The sequence below is a fragment of the Sciurus vulgaris genome (assembly GCF_902686455.1).
Source record: "Sciurus vulgaris genome assembly, chromosome: 3".
Lineage (NCBI taxonomy): Eukaryota > Metazoa > Chordata > Mammalia > Rodentia > Sciuridae > Sciurus > Sciurus vulgaris.
This window is the reverse complement of record NC_136463.1, coordinates 24,365,052-24,385,952: the sequence shown is the minus strand read 5'-3', so window position 1 is coordinate 24,385,952 and position 20,901 is coordinate 24,365,052. Positions and strand designations below refer to the sequence as shown.

General features: G+C 33.9%; 1 protein-coding gene across 1 annotated transcript; it reads right to left on the bottom strand.

The window, feature by feature from the left end:
• Positions 1-1,487: 1,487 nt before the first annotated feature.
• On the bottom strand, positions 1,488-19,261 carry FBXO47 (F-box protein 47; the record flags this gene model as incomplete). The annotated part of the gene is given in 13 exon segments (XM_079132041.1): positions 1,488-2,201; positions 2,204-2,236; positions 3,158-3,261; positions 3,263-3,315; positions 4,578-4,630; positions 4,633-4,719; positions 5,689-5,835; positions 6,861-7,037; positions 11,348-11,456; positions 13,268-13,345; positions 15,195-15,271; positions 18,507-18,677; positions 19,081-19,261. Coding segments are annotated over 13 exon segments (1,347 nt in total). The 3' UTR covers positions 1,488-2,124.
• Between the last annotated feature and the right edge of the window lie 1,640 nt (positions 19,262-20,901).

Here is a 20,901-nt window from a genome sequence, read left to right as displayed (position 1 = left end):
CAAAATGGGAAATGTCATTTTTCTAAAAACATGAAATCTAGTATCTACTTAGTAAGATCTTTAAAATATTCCCTATATTAACTTTTACTTTTTTCTTTATTTTCCTCTTTCCTCCCAAATAATCTTAGCTTGGAATCATCAATGTTTTGATAAACAAATCTATTAGGCTTTCCAAAGTTGGTATGGAAAAATGAGGTGGGGAAGAAAAAGGTAACTAAGATGTTACTTTGTACTCTGGTATCTGCCTCTAAAACTGAGCAACATTCCTAGCCCCCTAGTTATGGATGAATTCCTTTTTTTTTTTTTTTTTCTTTTTCTTTTCTTTTTTTTCTTTTCCTTTTTTTTTTTTTTTGGTACTGGAGATTGAAACCAGCAACACTCTACCACTGAGCAACATTCCCAGTCTTTTTATTTTTATTTAAGACAGGGTCTCTCTAAATTGGCCTGCAACTGCAATCTCCCTGCCTCTGCTTCCCGGAATCCATGGGGATTACAGGCATGTGCCACACACCCAGCTAGTTATGAATTCTTCAACTGAGAAGAAGAAAACACAACCAGGATAAAAGCAAAAACTTTGTTTTTTGCACAAATCTGTAAATATCAAACTGGAGAAAACAAAATTCCTGCACAATGGGGATTATAGTTGGACAATAAAGTGACCCTTCAAAACTGAAGGTAAGTGCTTTTGCTACTGAAGTACAATAAAATCTCATTACCACAATTTTCATGTTCTCCACAATGTTCACTCTTCCTCAATTCTGTCAAATCTTTCACTGAGCTCTCTTTGCTAAAATTTGAGAATTTCCCAAATTTACATCCCTCTTCTGCAGGTAATCCCCATATCTTCTAGTGTTTCTTTCCCCCATCAGCTTCAGAAGTTAGTTAAATCAAAGGCTTGGGAAATGAAAGCCCAGCTTCTGTTAAGCCCAGTAGAAGGAAGCTGTCAAGAGTTAAGTGATGAGGGGCTCAGTGGTATAGCTCAGTGGTAGGGTGCTTGCCTAGCATTGAAGCTTGACTGGGGGTGAGGGGAGAGAACATGAAAAAGAAAGGAGAGATCCAGGAGGGCTCTGTTTTTGTATGGTATATGTTTGTTTGCTGGTGCTGGAGATAGAACCCAGAGCTAGCTAAGTTTACATGCTAGTTAAGTTTCTACCACTGAGCTACACTGCCAGTCCAAATCCCACTTTTTGAGATATGGAGGAAAGTTTAGAAAAAAAGGGCAAATTATTTGTGAAGATTGTTCTAGCAGTGAATAACTACTTTCTTTCATTAAATAGTTTTTTTTTTTTTTTTTGGCAGTGCTGGGGGTTTGAACCCAGGGCCTTAGTGCTTATGGGGCAAGCACTCAACCAGCTGAGCTATATTCCCAGCCCTATAGTTTTTCTTATTTGCAACATTTCACTCAAATTCCCAGAAAAGTAGAAGATTTGGTTGTATTAAGATCATATATACCTTCCTATATTCATGGACTTTTTGTGTCCTTGCCTTAAAGAAGGAAATATATATATATATGTGTTGTGGCTATACATACATACATACATAATATGTACATATATTTATATACGTACATACACATACTTCTTTTTATCCTGGCCCATATAAAATATGAATGAAATGTATTATTTTTTGTAATCATATGCCAAGAAGGTGGTAAAGAATGTGATTTATGTTCTGCACAATCTAAAATACCATATTGCAAATCTTCACAAAACATTCTGGGCTGTGTTTACACAACCAATACACAACTGCACAACTAAACAATAGTGAATCTGGGTCTGTTCTAACTATAAGACAGAATTTTCTTTTTTTAAAGATCCACACAAGCAGAATGGACTGGCTGACAGTTAACATTCCATTTTGGTTTGGTGTTATATTTACCAAAACCTGGAGTCTGAGGCAAAGCTTATTTTCCAGAGAAATCACAGCACATTCTGGTTTTGCCTATTGTTTTTATATTAATAATGGTGTAAGCAGTTGCTGCTAAAATCCTATGCAGCTTTTGAATTCCTAGTTTCCTTAGATGAGAAAAGTCCCATAGATGTATTTCTTCAGGTGTGGAAAAGTAGTACCCTTTTAAGTGTTAATTCAGCGATGTATTCTCTAAATTCAAGGCTTTCTGAGTATTTAGGGAGATAGTGTGTTCATGGTCAAATATAGGACCTCCTTATGGAAGTTAGCCTGAGCATGTACAAGATGGAACAATTCAAAAAACCTCTGTCGTCTTCATCACGATCTCCTATATGTCATACATAGGAACAGACAGTAGGAAAAGAAAATGTCAGTTAAAAATTTAAATATATGATTTAGAAATATAAGATGTTCCAGTTGTTCCTAATACTATTTAAAGAGAAGACTTTCTGTTATTGACCTTTACTAAGTTGGACATTAATCACTGAAATCATATAATTATATAAGAACACTGGCCTAGAAATCAGAGGAAAAGAATGATGGTACATGCTTTATTATTTCTAACTTTATGACCTTGGGCAAGTCAGGTTTCTCAAAGTCTTATTTTTCTCATCTGTAAAAGAGGATTAATTATCATGTTGGCTACCTAATAAAACTATAAAATAATATTCATCAAAACTACATAAATATGAGACATTATTATGAGGATAATGATAATAAGTGAGCAAATTAAAATTTTTGTTGGGTAGCATAATTAAAATATGGTTCCTTTCAGAGCAGACTCTTCAACTTCATGTTCTCTACTGAAACTATTACCAGATTTTTTTTTTTTTTTTTTTTTTTTTTTTTTTTTGGTGTGTGTGTGTGTGTGTGTGTATACTAGTGATTGAATTCAGGGGCACTCAACCACTGAGACACATCCCCGGTCCTTTTTTAATTTTATTTAGAGACAGGGTCTCACTGAGTTGCTTAGTGCCTCACTATTGCTTAAGCTGGCTTTGAACTTGTGATTCCTCCTGCCTAAGCTTCCAAGCTGCTGGGATTACTGCATGAGCTACCATGCCAGGCTCTATTACCAGATTTTTAAAGTGATAAAATCCAGGAACTAAAAATATCTCACAAAGGAACACTACAATGTGCTCCTTCTATTTTAGTTTAGAAGTATCAGTCTACACAGAAATAGTTCTGTCTTAAGAGACTCAAATGTACTTTTACTCACTCCTATGCCATCATGTACATTCCTACTCACCAGACATGATTGACTGCAGCATTTCCATTGTAACCACAGGCAATGCATTTGCCACACTCTGCAGGAAGTTATTTCTTTCCACGGGAGTGCTAAAGACTTTACAACTTTTGCATCATTTTAACTGCCCAATCCATGCAGTATAGTTCTTTCTCACACACCTGATTTAGACAGTAAAAGTATATTGTAAATCTTCATGTGAAGATAGAATTTGAAAATGGTATTGACAATGATAGTATGATTTAACATAATATATTACATGTCACCCCATTGATTTTATAAAAAGGAAAATCCTCCTTTCTCCAATACTCCTTTGCTTTCAAATGGTACAGTTTTAGTGGAAATAAAATATGAAGTAAATACAAGCCTGGTTCAAGATTATCAGAATATTTTTCACTAATATAAGAACTAATGTTGAAAATAGTTATATACATGAAAAATAAGACTTCTGCTCATTCATTCATTCTGTAAGCATTTATTGAGCACCCATTAAGAACTGTATACAAGGATAAGCTATGAAAACATGATTTAAGGCTGGGATATATATATATATATATATATATATATATATATATATATATATATATATATATATATATATATATATATCCTGGTATGTATGAGGCCCTGGATTTGATTGCTAGCACAAAGGCTTAAAAAAAAAAAAAAGACATGACTTTATTTTCAGGGAGCACAATGAAGACAATGGATCATTCCAGTAGGCAAAAGCACTGTGTTATCAATTTTCCATCTTGAGAGTTTTAGGGAACACTTTTTTGTGTTTTTATGGTACTGGGATTGAACCAAGGGGTGCTTTACCACTGAGTTATTTCCCCAACCCTTTCTATTTTTCATGTGAGACAGATTCCAAAAGGGGTTAAGTTGCTTTAGGGCCTTGCTAAATTACCTAGGCTGCCTCAAACTTGAGGTCCAATTGCCTCCAGTTGCTGGGATTATAGGCATGGGCCACTGTACCTGGCTGTTTCTACATTATTTAAAAGATAACTATTTAAAGACTACATGTTCCTAGATAAAACTGACTGAAAAGTAAGAATTAACTTATTTATTGATCTGTGGTACTGTGGATTGAACCCAGGACCTCAGTTGAATGGTAGGCAAACAATCTACCACCAAACTACATCCTCAGAACTTTTCATTTTATTTTGGGGACAGGGTCATCTAGGATGGCCTCAAACTTTTGATCCTGCTGCCTCAGCCTCCCAAGTAGCTGGCATTACAGACCTGTGCCATTAAGTCTGGCTTTTATTTTATCTTTTCATTTTTGCAGTGCCAGGAATCAAACCCAGCGATTGTTAAGTATGCTAAGAAGGTGCTCCACCATTGAGCTACATCCCCAGCTCCTCTGGTAAATCAATTGCAATGTTAAACAACTTGCTAGAGGAAAACTTATTTTTTTACTTACCAAAGCCAAAAAGACAATGAGTCTTGCCAGTTCAATGGCCCGTCCATTCACAGCTTACTAGCCATGAAAGTGAAACAGATGTTGTTTCCACTTAGGATTAGGAGACGTGCATTATTTTCTAGAAGCCACTCCCGAGGAACCACTTTTATTAGAGGAAGAACAGTTATTTAATGAGAAATTAACACAATAGTTATATTAAGCATCTTTAAATACATGCAATATTACATTGCCTTATTGGAAATACAATTAGTGCCAAGGGAAACAGGAAAAAATGTTTAAGTTTTTCAATTACAGCATTCAACCAGAGCAGAGATTATGGCCAAGCCACAGTAGCTGGTACAAATGTACAAGTAATGTAGTCGAAGTAATTCTCTTACATATATCAGCCAGCAAAAGAGATCTAATCTTGTATAAGGAAGAATCCTAGTAAATTTTAACATCTAAAATATTATGCAGAAATGAGATAAATTATTCTCACTTTTCCTGTACCAGTAGGAGAGGATTTTCTTCTTATATAATGCAGAAAGATGTTCCTAAGAACTCATAAAACAGGAATAAGAACGGTAACTAAACTATAAGTCCTTCAAATAATAATATATTATATATTTATAAAATTGGCAATTGCAAGAAAGTTTATTAATGTATTCTCTTCAAACATCATGCCAAACTCTTCAATATTTTAGAGCAATCACTGGTTTCTAATAATCATTGAATTTGTTACCTGTAGAATTTTTCCTTATAATTTTTTTTCCTGGTGATTGAACCTAGGGGTACTCTACCACCAAGCCACACCCCAGCCCTTTTAATTTTATTATTTTCAGTAGACCTTTATTGAATTTATTTGTTTATATGCAGAATGAGAATCAAACCCAGTGCCTCGCAGGTGCTAGGCAAGCACTCTACCATTGAGCTACAATCCCAGTCCCCTTTTTATTTTATTTTGAGATAGGATTTCTGAGGCTGGCCAAAAACTTGTGATTCTCTTACCTCAGCCTCCTGAGTCACTGGGATTATGGGTGTGCACTACCTTATCTAGCTTTTCTTACAATTTTATAACTATATCCTAATAATACATTTCTATTACTCTATATTAGCAAATGAATATTTTTACCTGAGAGTTCATCTACAAGACTGATAACATCATCTGCTGTCCACTCTTTGGTGCCTGTGTCATACAGTAATTTAATGGCATCAGCCAAACCTTTCAGACTGGATTCATCTGTAGGTCCTTCTGTCATTTTCTGCCAAACCACCTGTCCTGAATTGAAACAGAAACTAGGCTATGACAGAATAATTAGCTTTGTGATAAAGATTTCATGGATTGTTTAAAAAGGAAAGTGGATTGCATAATGGAATCTCATCATTTATATGAGATACTTTCATAATAAAAGGCCAATTCAGATAACAGTATAAATTTGAATGTTTCTTATTAATATGATGAAACACAGCAACAATATAGCCAAGAGAAGTAAAAACAAGGTAGTTTCACCAGCAGAATATTCTTTTTACCCCATAGCAGAAATTGGAATAGTCTTTTTACCCCATAGCAGAAATTGGAATAAGCAATTTATTGAAATAAAATAAAATCCACTGATATTCTTCCCCAAAAGAGCATGCTATATTTGAGAATCTTTCAAACATATATAACAAAACATTTATTAAATTTTTTTATTATACCTATGACCAGTTCTCTTTGTGAAGTACACATAACAAAATTTTAATCTCAGATTGACTCCCTGCTGCTTCTCAACATACTTTAGTTTTCTCCTGCTGTAAGTCAATGTGGATTAAATAAGTACATGATAATTTTGATATTAATCTAAGCAAAACTTAGGCAAAAATCTTGCAAGTCATATTACACTCCTGAAATTAAAATAAGCATCAATTCTGCTACTACTTAGCTTTTTAGTAGTGTTAGACCCTTCAGCAGCAGACATAACCTTGAGTTAAGGTAATGTTTAAAATTGAAGAACAGTTATTTCAGATAAACCCAGGGATGATAGAAATACATTTGTTAATGTTCTACAGCAGAACAATTTCTGTCTTGAAGCTTAGGCTATGCATAAGTTAATATAGCATACATCTGTGAAATCATGAAATAGTTTAGTCATTAGGTGTGGTGAAATTTAACAGGTACAAAAAGATCATCTTGGGCTGGGGAGATAGCTTAGTCGGTAGAGTGCTTGCCTTGTAAGCACCCAGCACCAAAAAAAAAGATCATCTTCCCAAAGCAAAAGCAATTAATCAGTTACATAACATACATCCTGAAAAATCAGTGCTCACCATCCTGAGAAGATGTTGGCCCAAAGATGATGTACAGTAATCTTGCCTGATTTACCATTGGCCATGGTTTTAATATTCGTGTCAACCAAAAAGCAGAATCACTTCGATGTACCCAGTGATCAAGGAGGACATTTCTACAGAATAGTCTGATCCTTAATTCTAGTTTTCGGGCACTTCCTATGAAGACAAAAGAATTGTAAACCATTTTTCTAGAAAGGTGGATTGCATATTGGCTAGTGATTACAGCAACGCATTAAGCATTGTGGGTAACATGGTGATCATAAACTGGGTTTCTAAACAGGAAGTTATAAAGAGATTATTGTTCTTACAATCCTCCTGCCTTGGACTCTCAAGTAGCTGGGATTGCTGGTGTGTGCCACTCTTCCTGCCTCACTGTTTATTTCATTTATTTTTTTTTAAGTTATCAATGGATCTTTTATTTTTTTTATTTATATGTCGTGCTGAGTATCAAACCCAGGGCCTCACACATGCCCAGCAAGTGCTCTACCGTTGAGCCACAACTACAGTCCCTCACTGTTTCTTTTTCTCCAGTTTATTGAAATATACTTTATATACCATACATTCTATTATTTAAAGTGTACAGTTTTGGGGATGGAGATTTGGCTCAGTGGTAGAGTGTTTGCCTAATATGTATGAGGTGCTGGGTTCAATCACCAGTGCTACCAAATTAATAAAGTGTACAATTTGGACTGGGTGTATATATAGCTCAATGTTGGAGCATATGCTTAGCATGCATGAAGCTCTGGGTTCAATGCCTAGCACCAAAAAATAAAATGAAGTGTATAATTTAATGGGTTTTTATATGGGGTTATAAATTTTTTCAAAATGTGGTATTTATAACATAAAATTTGCCATTTTACCTTTTTATTTATTTTTGGTATTAGGGATTGAACCCAGGGGCACTTTACTACTGAGATACATCCCTAACCTTTTTTTTTTTTTTTTTTAAATATTTTTTAGTTGTAGATGAACACAATACCTTTATCTTATTTACTTAATTTTATGTGGTGCTGAGGATCGAACCCAGTACCTCACACATGCCAGGCAAGTACTCCACCACTGAGCCACAACCCCAGCCCCCAATCTTTTTTTTGAAACCAGGTCTTGTTGAATTGTTTATGGCCTCATTAAGTTGTTGAGGCTAGTCTTGAACTTGCAATCCTTTTGTTCCGGCCTCCTGGACAGTCTCTGGCATTATGGATATGCACCACTGTTCAGGAACAGGTTTTAAACCATTTTTGAGTGTACAATCCAGGGGCATTAATTCCATTAACAATGTTGTTCATTCATCACCACTGTCTACTTCCAAAACTTTTTCATCATTCCAAATACAAACTCTGTAGCCATTAAGCAGTAACTTCCCATTCCTCCCTTTCCCCAGTTTCTGGTAACCTCTAATCTACTTTCTGTCTCTACAGATTTGCCGATTCTAAGTATCTCATGTAAGTAGAATCATGCAATATTTATCTTTTTGTTCTTGGCTTCTTTTACTTAGTATAATGTTTTCAAAGTTCATTTATGCTGAATGGAAACTGAGGGTGAAGCTTTGTGAGAAAAAAAGTTCATATATGTTTGTGGCATATATCACAATTTGTTTATTTCTCTATTGATAGACACTTGAATTTGGGGTTGCTTCCATCTTTTGGCTATTACAAATAACTCTGAAATGAACCTTAGCATACAAATATCTATCCAAGTGCCTGCTCCCAGTTCCATTACATATATATCTAGGAGTGGAATTGCTGGGTCACATAGTAATTCTATGTTTAGTTTTTTGAGGGGCAGCCAAACTGTTTTCCATAGCAGTTAGACTATTTTACATTTTATGCCATTTATATTCTCTTACTTGGAGATAAGTGTAAATAGAAAGTCTAGGGTTGAAGATGCAGCTTATTGGCAGAATACTTGCCTAGCATGCAGGAGACCCTGGACTCACTCTCAAACACTGCAAAAAGTCTGATGATCTAAGACAATACATAAATAGCTCGTGGTGTGTTAAGTCAAATGTAAGTTACAAGTTTAGAGGAGAAAGATTACTACAGGCCTAGGGAGATCAGGAAAGCCTTAAGGGGGGTGGTCAGGTGAACTGAGTCTTAGAATGAATCAGGTGAACTGACTCTTGTTTATTTATTAGTGGTACAGGAGACTGAATTCAGGGGCTCTCTGTTATTTAGTTACATCCCCAGTCCTTTTTATTTTTTTATATTGAGACAGGGTCTTGCTAAATTACCTAAGCTGACCTTGAACTTGGAATCCTTCTGCCGTAGTCTACCGAGTTGCTAGGATTATAGGCATGTGCCACTATGCCCAGTTTGAGAATTGATTCTTAAAGGATGAGAAGGAGAGTGTTATTTCAGAAAAATGAGACAGAATGAATAAAAGGTACCAAGACACAAAAGTGTAAAGGGTACTTGAAACACAGTGAGTAGAGAAAGCAATATGCTTAGGTCAAACTGATATAAAGAGTAGTGGGCAATAACTTTGAAAAAGTAGACTGGGAACAAAATGTGAGGTCCAGTATAAATAATTTGGACTTTATATCGAAAACATCAATGAGCTAATGAGGGTTTTTGATCACGGAAGAACATGATAAATTAATTTTATTATCGATTCATTGGACTTTAAAATCTGCCTTTCTGATTCATAATTTGTTTTATAGTGAAATATTTCAAGTTGATAGAAAAGCAGATACTATAACAAATACTGTGTATAACTCACCAAGCTTTGTCAAAGATTTCCTTTTCGCTGTTTGCTTTAGATATTTTAAAATAAATAAAACATTATGGATGTTAAAGATACAATGCCTTTCCTCTTTCTTCCTAGAAGTAATCACTATCTTGAATTTGGTTTTTGTCTTGTTAGGGTTCTCTAGAGAAACAACTAACAAAAGGGACATCATATACATAAACTATGCATGTATGTGTGTCATGGGAGAGAGAGAATATGAAATCGATTTATTTTAAAGAATTGACTCATGCCTATAGAGGTTTGGTAAGTTCGAAATCTGCAGGGTGGACTAGAATGCTAGAGACCCAGGGAGGAGTTGTACTTAAGAATCCAAAGGCAGTCTTCTAGTAGGATTCCTTGCTTGGGGAGATCTTTCCCTATTACGGTTTTCAACTGATTGTATGGTATCCCCCTACCTTATGGAGGGTAATCTGCTTGATTTAAAAGCTACTGATTCAAATGTCCAACTCATCTAAAAAATATGTTCACAGAAAACCCTGTAATAATGTTTGACCAAATATGTGGGTATCATGATCTTGCTAAGTTGAAAAACAAAATTAATCATCACACCTCCCAACTATGTTGTTATACATTTTTATATATATACGTATATAAATGGTATCATAATTAAAATATCATTTGGTAAACTTTTTTCTCGTTATGTTTTAAAATTTATCCATATTAATGTACATGACTCTAGTTGTCATTTTAAATATTAATGGCTTTAATTGTGTGAATATACCACAATTTGTTTTTCCATTCTCCTCATGATAGACCTTTTGTTGCTGGCAGTATTTCATGGTTACAAATAATGCTGTGATGATCATTCTTTTTTTTTGGAACCAGGGATTAAATCCAGGGGTGCTTAACCATGAACAACATCCCCAACATTTTTTATATTTTATTTAGAGACAGGATTTTGCTAAGTTGCTTAGGGTCTTACTAAGTTGTTAAGGCTGGCCTTAATCTTGCAATCCTTTGGCCTCAGCCTCCCAAACTGCTGGGGTTACTGGCATGAACCATCACACCTGGCTAGAAAAGTTTCAAGAATACTAGAATGAACTACTTTGTGCCCACCACACAGTTTAAGGAATAAGATATTAATGCAGTTGATGCTCAGTACTTCTCTTTCCCCAAACACATACTGCTTTTTGTATCAATATCTCATTCAACATTTATTACTTCATTAAAATTCTTTCTTCTTTTACTGTGTATGAATGTATGCATGTATTCAAGTATGTATTTAGTGATATTGGGAACTGAACCCAGGATTGCCCTACCACTGAGCTACATCCCTAGCCCTTCTTTATTTTAAATTTTGACATAGGTTCTCACTAAGTTTCCCAGTCTGACTTTGAACTTGCAATCCTACTCCCTCAGCCTCCCAAGTTGTTGGGATTAGAGGTGTGTACCACCATGCCTGGATTCATAATTTATTTTTCTTTCTTTTTTTATTTACATATTTTGGTACTAGGGATTGAACCCAGGGGTGCTTTACCACTGAGCCCATTTTATTTTTTATTTTAAGATAGGATCTTACTAAGTTTCTTAGGGTCTCATTAAATTGCTGAGGCAGGCCTCAAACCTGCAAAACGCCTGCTTCAGCCTCCAAATTGGAATTACAGGCATGTACCATCATACCTGGCTGCAAAATTTATTTTTTAAATACACTTTTAAACTCTTTTTTTTTTTTTCCATATTAATGATGTATAACATCTCTGTGAATTGTAGTTCTTTACCTGGTTTGCTACAGACAACAGTCTGCATCTTGCGGGAGAGATTAGTCAACTCACATAAGAAGTTGTAGACACGATGGCACTCAAGTTCATCCCAACCTGCTGTTAAGGTCTGAGGAAAATAAAATAAAGGAGACATTGCGTGTGCTCAGATCATCAAATCAAAATACAAGTCACTATCCCTTTATGAAAATAAGTGATTTTAGCACATGATTAGGATGATCTGTAATTTTTTTCACTATGGAGCTATTCAAATTAGTGAGATACTTACACAATCAAAACCAAGAAATGCTGTAAAATCCGGTTTCTTTTTGGTTGGAAAGGAAGTATCTTTTTAGAGTATTTTTAAATGTACTGAATCCCGAACTTTGACAATACAAGGAAAATGAAGGCCAAAACTAGAACACAGTTTTAGTCACTTGACTCAGTTGAGTCTTGGTTTTGACTATGGTAGGTCCCCCTAGTTCCCCCTAGTGGTCATTTGTGATACTGCTTACACATGGTGTTTTAAATACAATTCTAAGCATTTATTTATGACTTTTGGATGTTAATAACCAAAAAAACTTTTATTAGTATCTCTGAACATACTAAAATGCACAAACATATGTGAAAAGGAGATTCAAGTTGTATACAACTATAATTAGATTTTGAAAGGTTGATTAATCACATCAATTCTTCTTAAAATAACTGGATTTCTTCAATCCCCAGCACTAATCATCATCATTACCATCATCATCATCATCATCATCATCATCATCATCATTATCATATTTGGAAGGAGAGAAATTGGTTACAGTGATTACTTTTGGTGAAGGGAAATCAATAAACTTGAGACAGGCCTTAGGGGGAGATAAGCTTTTTACTGTATATGTATTTTATACCATTTGAATTTATTCCAAAAAAAAAAAAAAAAAAAAAAGAAAAGAAAAGAAAAGGAAGACCAAAAATTTTGAAAAAAAGGAACACTCTAACTTGGAAGAAGGCTAGCAGGAGGCCCTGGAATTTGGATATGTAGGAGTTGGTGGCTGGCAGAACAGGATACAGCAGTAGATTTTCTTGGGTGCAGTGCCTACCTCTTAAGTTGTTGTTAGTTTCAAATCATATAATCACATGTAAGCTGTTTATAACAGTGTCTGGCACATAATAAGGGCTTAATTAATACTAGTTATTATTTTTATCTTCTTTGTTTACAATAAAAGATTAGTAAAAAATATTCTTAAAATTCTACAATTTTTTGTTTGTTTGTTTGTTCCAGGGAATGAACCCAGGGACACTTAACCACAGAACCACATCCCCAGCCCTTTTAAAATTTTTTATCTTGAGTCAGGGTCTCACAAAGTTGCTAAATTGCTGAGACTGGTTTTGAACTTGTGATCCTCCTGCCTCAGCCTCCCAAGCCACTGGGATGACAGGTGTGCACAGCCACACCCAGCTCTACAATTGATTTCTAAAATCACACCTTAAATAACTAGTACAAGAGTTTAAACTTACTATAAACATAAGCACATGCACATATAATATTTCTATTTTTTTTTTTTACAATTGGCTAGATACTTGGAGGATACTGTAATAGAATAAATGAATGTTAAACATTTCTCATTACTTAGAAACTGAAGAAGAAATCCAAGATGGCAAACACACTATAAGATTAATACATTCTCAAATATTTACAGTTTTAATTTGCTCTTTAAGATTACTGTAGGGCTGGAGCTGGAGCTCAGTGGTAGTAGAGTGCTTGCCTCGCATGTGCGAGGCGCTGGGTTTGATTCTCAGTACCACATAAAAATAAATAAATAAAGATACTTTGTCCATCTACAACTAAATTAAAAATTAAAAAAAGATTATTGTAAATTCTATACACATGTTCTACTTGTTAACAGTTCAAAAAAGCATTCCCTTTCTGCTTTCATTAAAAAAATGTACCTGTAAAAACATGCCATAACATGATAATCCTAAACATTGCATGGGAGCTGCACAGCCATTGAATTTTAAACAGGAAACCTGTAAAGAGAACAACTGTTAACTCTTTTTTTTCAGTGTATCTGTACAATGATTTGACATTCAAATTTAACAGCAATAAGCAGAATTTTTTTCAGTATGTATTCTGATGAGCACTGTTAGATGAGGATTACAAAGGAAGTATGAAAAAATCTCTGCCCTCAAGGAGCTCACAATTTATTTAGAAGAATAAGATATACACATATAAAATTACTATAATTCAGGTTAAACTAGGTATAAATGTTTGAATGACTGAATAAATACTATACTGGACAATATGAAATGAAGGAAAAGATACATTTGGTAATGATCAAAAAAGCTTATGAAAGACACATGTAAAATAAGCACTGTCTTAAAGCAGGTCTCAGATATAATGAATGGAAAGTACTGGTAAAGAACAAAATTGTATTGAGGTAGAAGAAGCAATGTTTATTTGGCAAAAAAGATCTGACCAACTTAGACTCATGGTAGAGAAAGAAAGGTTGCATTGTTGGAAGAAGCCTAAATTGAATAGCCACTGAAAGATTTTTTTGGTGGGCGTACTGGGGATGAACCCAGGGACACTCTCTACCACAGAGTTATATCCCTAGTTCTTTTTTTAAATTAAAAAAAAATTGTTGTTGATGAACCTTTATTTTATTTATTTATATGTGGTGCTCTTAGAATCTAGCCCAGTGCCTCATATATATTAGCCAAACACTCTACCACTGAGCCATGACCCCAGCCTCCCCAGTCCTTTTTATTTCATTTTTATTTTTTGTTTTGAGACAGGGTCTCACTAAATTGCTGAGACTGGCCTAGAACTTGCAATCTCCTACCTAAGCCTCTCAAGTTGCTGGGATTACAGGCATGTGCTACCATGCCTGACTCACTGAAAGATTTCCAAGCAAGAAAGTTATCTTGATGAATATGATGCTTTTGGAAAAACAAAAGAACAAACAATAATAACCTTGAATTGGTACACAGAATAGTTTAGGGAGTAATGAAATGGATGGTAGAAAGATCAATTGGGAAGCTACTGCAATAATATAGACCAGAACTCAATACAAATACTTCATGAAAAACAGTCAGTGCATGAGAACAGTCTGCATCCTATTGAGCACAGAACTGAACCATCAGGTTGAATGAATGTTTGGAATGTATAGTAAAATTCAAAAGTCCTCTACAGAGATTATGCCCAAATGCATTGATGTACATTTCCAAGTCTATTATCATAAGAGGTTTGTCATATTATATGTTAAAAATACTTTCTGGGCTGGGATTGTAGCTCAGTGATACAGCGTTTGCCTAGCATGTGTGAGGCATTGGGTTCGAGCCTCAGCACCACGTAAAATAAAATATATTGTGTCCATGTACAACTAAAAATATTTAAAAAATACTTTCCTATGTTTTTGCATATTTAAACAATTCATTTTAATAAAATATCTAAATTACTACTTTAAAACTTCCTCAGAAATCCTATGTGGGGTAAAAATGCTTTATACTATGCTGTTTTTTCCATATATAAATACCTATGATACTGTTTAATTTATAAATTAGGCATAGAAAAAAAAAAAAACCCAGCAACAACAATAGATAGAATAACTATAACAATGTACCATAATAAAATTGCCAACATCATTAGTCCTGCATTTTGGGGGCTGTTACTAAGTAAAAGAGTTACTTGAACACAAGCATTATGATACTACAACAGTGTATCTGATAATCCAGACAGCTCCTAAGTGATTAATGAATGGGTAGTAGCATATATATGAGTTGTTATTAATTATAGATTTAAATGAGTATAAACATTAGAATAAAATATCTTTACTAGAAATTAAGACTGTGAACTAATTCAGAAGTATGATCTTACTTCTGAGAGTATCTTGTGAATGTACTTTAGTCTTTCCTTGGTGGGTAGCAGCAACGTGCATCTTTTAAATAGTAGACCTGAGAAAGTAAAGAGACACAAGAAAAAATGACAACAATGCAATTAATCTAAGCATATCAATACCACAGTATAATGTTTTCCTGAAAGTCAAGTATAGCATACCACAATGAACCATGATGCAAAAGAACATTTGGGAGGAAGGGCACAAAACATTTATAATACATGACTCCTGATGTCCAAGAGGTTCTGATGTCCATCTAGGAGGCCCTGGAAAAACATCTTGAAAAAAGTTGTGAAATTTGCTGGGCATGGTGGTGCATGCCTGTAATCTCAGCTATTTGGGAGACTGAGACAGGAGTATCACAAATTTGAGGCCAGCCTCAGCAACTTAAGCAAGATCCTGTCTCAAAAACAAAACGAACAAACAAAATGTGATGGGGGATGTGACTCAGTGGTAGAGCACCCCTGGGTTCAATCTCCAGCACTGCAAAAAAAAAAAAAAAAAGTTGTGAAATTCATATGAAAGTATTTAGATTTACAAAGATACAATAATAAGAAATAAAGATACACTAGGGAAACTTTATTTTGTCTTTATTCTATAGAAAACAGATTCCGTGTCTCTTGTAATTAACCTCTGTTCACAAAGGAAAATATTTTAAGAACTGTTACTATAAACATGGAAAGAATGGGAAAAGAGATTTTGATTCCTTTCTCCAAATACAAAAATTTAAAGTCATAAGTACTTAAAATTTCAAAGGTTCGAAGTCATTTTTGCTCACAAAAAGTATCCATTTATATTAAATATCTATCTCTTCTTTCAAAGATCCTTTTATGGATTTGTATGTCAAGAATGTGTAGGACTTTGTGATCAGACATTTAAAAAAGGAAAAGGAAAAAAAATTCCTTCAATTTCTCTCAGTAAGATGTGTTGAGCTCAGTGACAGGAAGTATATTATTTATTTCGCCTAAGTATTCTGTTTCCCTAAAATGGCAATATACTGTTAACATTCCTGTGAGGACAAATGTCCTCAAACTAAAAATAAGATACATGGTAGGAAAATATATACCTAAATTTCATGACTTTCTTCAATTTTTATCTCTTTGCATTTACTATTTTCCAAAATAATTATATAATTCTGAAGAATCTATAGGAATCTAATTTATTTTTGGAAATTGCCATGTTTGGGTAACACATGAACAGAATTGAGTTTTAACATAAACTTCCTTTTTTCCCCCAGTGCCAGGGACTGAACCCAGAGCCACTCACTTGCAAAGCAATTTACCCCCCCAGCCCCTCTCCTCATTTTTGTATATGAAAAAGACATTTTCAGTATTTGATTTTAGATTGAGATCTTTTCCTTTCCTTTTTAGCATTCAGGTCTCATGGCATATCATAGCGGGGGAATTGTAAGTTCTAACTGTATACTGGTTGCCCTTTCTAATGTAAAACTATTTTTAAGGCTTGTAATTTACCACAAAACCCATTATTGAATGACTTTTTAAAATTTATTTTTAACACAGGTGCTCTGATATATTCTTTCAAGACCAATTTCTTTTTTTAAAACAAGGATTTATTTATTTATTTATTTATTTATTTATTTATTTATGGTGCTGAGGATCGAACCCAGGGCCTCACACATTAGGTAAGCCATCTACCACTGAGCCCCAGCCCCAGCCCCAAGACCAACTTCTTTAAGTACTTCCCATTAAAATAGTCATATGTAATGTTTCTTTCCACATTGGCAATCTGCTCTGCTTAATGTGAAAAAAGAAAATTAAAATTTATAATCTTCAAAGTACAGGATTCTAAAAATATTACTTTAATGTCTGAAAATAAGAACAGATCAGATAGGAAGGAAAAATGAGACAATAGTATGTACATCAAACATTTAAAAAAAGCCACCTATTAAGATTAATACAAACTGGGCGCAGTGGCCCCTGCCTATAATTCTAGTGACTCAGGAGGCTGAGGCAGGAGGATCACCAAGTTCAAGGCCAGTCTCAGCAATTTAGCAAGGCCCTACACAACTTAGCAAGGTGATAAAGTGTTGAGTTCAATTCTCAATTCCCCCTCCCCCAAATCAATACATCTTTGAATTTTTAAAAGCAAGGATCCATATAATTTTCTTTTGCTTTTTTGCTGTGCTGGGGATGGAAGCCATGGTCTTGTCCACACTAGGTAAGCATCTACCATTGAGCTACGTCCCTAGACCCATATAATTCCCATACAGTTGTCTAATACTTCGTTCATTTGCTTAAGTAACTGAGACTTGATCAGGAAAAAACAAATTCTTTCAGACTAAAACCAAAGGACAAGCTCTATTATTCTACTAATGTTTGTGGAAAAAAAAAAAAAAAGATATTTACAATGAGAAGTAGCAAAAAGTAATTACCATATTTGGTTACAGGATTTACTAAACTGAGTTGTAAATACTGAAACCAATGACACTGTATTCAGATTACGTACCTTTCATTTGTTCTTTTTAAATATACTTATCAAATATACTTTGATGTATTTACATACCTATATAGTCTTCTTTTATTGTCTTAAACTAGGAATCCTTGGACTACTAAAAGACAATATTTGCTCAACTTATTATTATGCCTTTATTTAAATCTCAACATCACCATGCTTTGGTTGATTATAAAGTAGTTTCATAGTTAAACTGGTGTCAGTATTCAGGTCAAAATTAGGATTTTATTTTGGCACTCTAGGGAGAATGAAATGAATGGGGTAAAATATATAAATAACTATATAACAAGTGAAGAAAGATTATACAGAATTTCCTTTGACAAGATCAATTTAATTATAGCCTTATGATTTATTAGTAAGTATGTAGAGTGCTTAAAAAAGAAAAAACCCATAATTTGTGATAAGAGAATAAGTGACATCTCACAATAATGTGCTTAAATTTCTATTTTTAAGGACTAGATTATAATAGATATAGAAAAGAAGTGTAAGGATAAAATTCATTAGATCCATAGGAATAAAGCATAGAAAACACATCAAGTTCCTAAAATGGTAAACTACCTACAAAACTAGCATAAGTGATATTTTATCCACATGAAATCACAAGGACTGACACTATACATTAAAATGCATTTTCTTATCTTTAAAGATAAATGTAAGGGACCGTTTTTTAAGGGAAAGTCCTCATATTGAAGAGTAAAAACACCATATAAAAAGGTACATTTTAGGAAATATTCCATATCCCGCTGGCCTTACAGAAGTATATAATAAAATCATCTTAAGTTTAATTCTTTACTTGTTGCAATTTTCATTTCATAAATTACCTAGAGATTTGTAGTGCTCCAGTATAGCAGAGTCTTGTTTCCTACCAGGCAGCTCAAGGTTATGAAAGTCCTGTAGTAAAAGTCTTTTGCTTCCTGATGCAGTTGAAATATAATTAATAATGTGCTGGCTGACTGTTTTAGACACCATGCTTAGCATGCTGATATCCTTCACTACCAAAAGAAATATATATATATATATATATATGCATGTATGAATGGCTTAAATACAAGAATATCACTCAGTACAGTCTATTAACTTATAAGTTAACTAATTAATAGTAGTAATAAACCTACCAGGAAATATCTTAAAATTGTTTTAAATCTAGATCTCAATGATTATAAACATGTTGAGATGTAACAAATGACCACATCAATCTAGAGGTATGCTTTAAAGAGTTTGAGCATTGAGCTTTCTCATTCTATCCCCTACCTATCACTGATGAATCTTTTGAAAACAAACTTAACATGAATGCTATTAATATTTTAGCAGAGCCTGAGATGATAAACTATTTCTTGGGAAAAATTAAAATGTTTTAGTGTTTTATGTAGCCTACTCATAGTCCCCAATCCTCACCTGACAAATATCTTAAGATTATTTGGAATATTTCCAATGGCAAGGCTTTAAATTTTCCAAGCGTTGATAAGGGCTGAGAATCTGAATCAAGGGTGTTGGAAAAATAGCTGGATCGACGATTACTACGTCTATATTTCTGGTTGGGAATCAAAGTGAAACTGGTATTTATTCTAGATGCCATCTTTTTCTTAGCTCATGAATTTATCCTGGTTAGAAAAACAAAGTATAAGAGACAAAGAAGAAAGGAAATTAAGGCAATGAAGAGGTTTTGTTTTTGTTTTTGTTTTTTTCCAGTGCTGGGGATGGGAATCCAGGTCCTGGTGCATGCTAGGCAAATGCACGACCACTGAGCTACATCCCCAGACCTGTTGTTTTTTTTAAGTGAAATGATCCACATTTTGATGAGCAATAGCTATCTCTTCACATTTACACAAATTTTACTATGGTGTCTAATTTATGGAGTTCTTACCAATCGATCATTTGAAAAAAATGTAAATCCTTTACCTTTTGACCAAATATTCTAGATAAAGAGTATTAGTAGGAAAAAACACATGTATTTAAATGTCTTTAAAAGAAAACTGTAAAATAGGAAAAAAGTAAAAGACTTAATATATCTTTTTTTTTTTCCAGTATGGGGACTTGAACCGGATAGTATTCTCTCTCTGAGCTACATCCCCATTCCTTTTAATTTTTGAAGTAGCGACTTGATAAGCTGCCCAATGGGCCTCAAATTTGAGATCCTCCTGCTATCACCTGAGTAACTGGGATTACAAGTATGAGCTACCTCACTCGACATTATGGTTTGGCTGTGGACAAAGACTTATAGACAGATGGAAAAAAAAATCCTTTTTGCAATCTGAGCTCATAGTTCAGTATGTGTTTTGATATATATATATATATATATATATACACACACACACACACACATATATATTTTTTGACAGAAAAAAGGGAAAAAGAAAGAAAAAAGATTTAAAAAATAATAAAATATCATCAGATACATCTAATACTTATCAGGTTGGTGATATAGCTCAGTGGTAAGCACTTGCCTAGCATTTGTGAAGCCCTAGGTTTATTCCTCAGCACTACACAAACAAAAACAAAAACAAAAATCCCATAATATTCATCAATTAGTATGTTCCTTTTACAATCTTTATATTCTAAAAAAATAAAAGCATTAATGTAGCTTTAAAATTTTGTAGTAATATTTTTACATTTCTTTGAAAATGAGTACTGACATGTTCTTTTGTTAGAAGCAATAAAAACAAAGAGGTTTTAAGTTTAGAGTTATTTAAATGTACTAGCTTAAAAAAATGAAGAAAATTAAGGTACTAGCTCTAACAGATTAAGTAGGTGCATTGCTATTACCAGTTATGTGCAGTGCAGTATAATATATACATAAGATGTGAAATCAAAGTTTTGTAAAACTAATAAGGCTAGGATGAATAGATGAATAATAATAATTCTTCCCTTGGTTCCACTTTTTCTTCTTCTTTCTTTCCTTTTTGTAGTACTGGGGATCAAACCCAGAACCTTGTGCTTGCTAGACAAGCGTACTACCACTAACTTGGTACCACTAACTTGGTTCTACTATTTGTTAATAATAGTTGCTGATAAGTCTCAGGAAGGGCCTATATGACTTGCTTTCAAAGGCAAACATTTCCTAAAGGGAACTTATTAAATATGACATTAAAATCCAATAATTTACTTATACTAAACAATAATTCTTTAAAAATGTATTATGCATCACATACAGTGACTTCTTGTCACTTTAGTTTCAGTTCAGAAAACAATACCTATTTTTTGTGTGTTTGTGTGTGT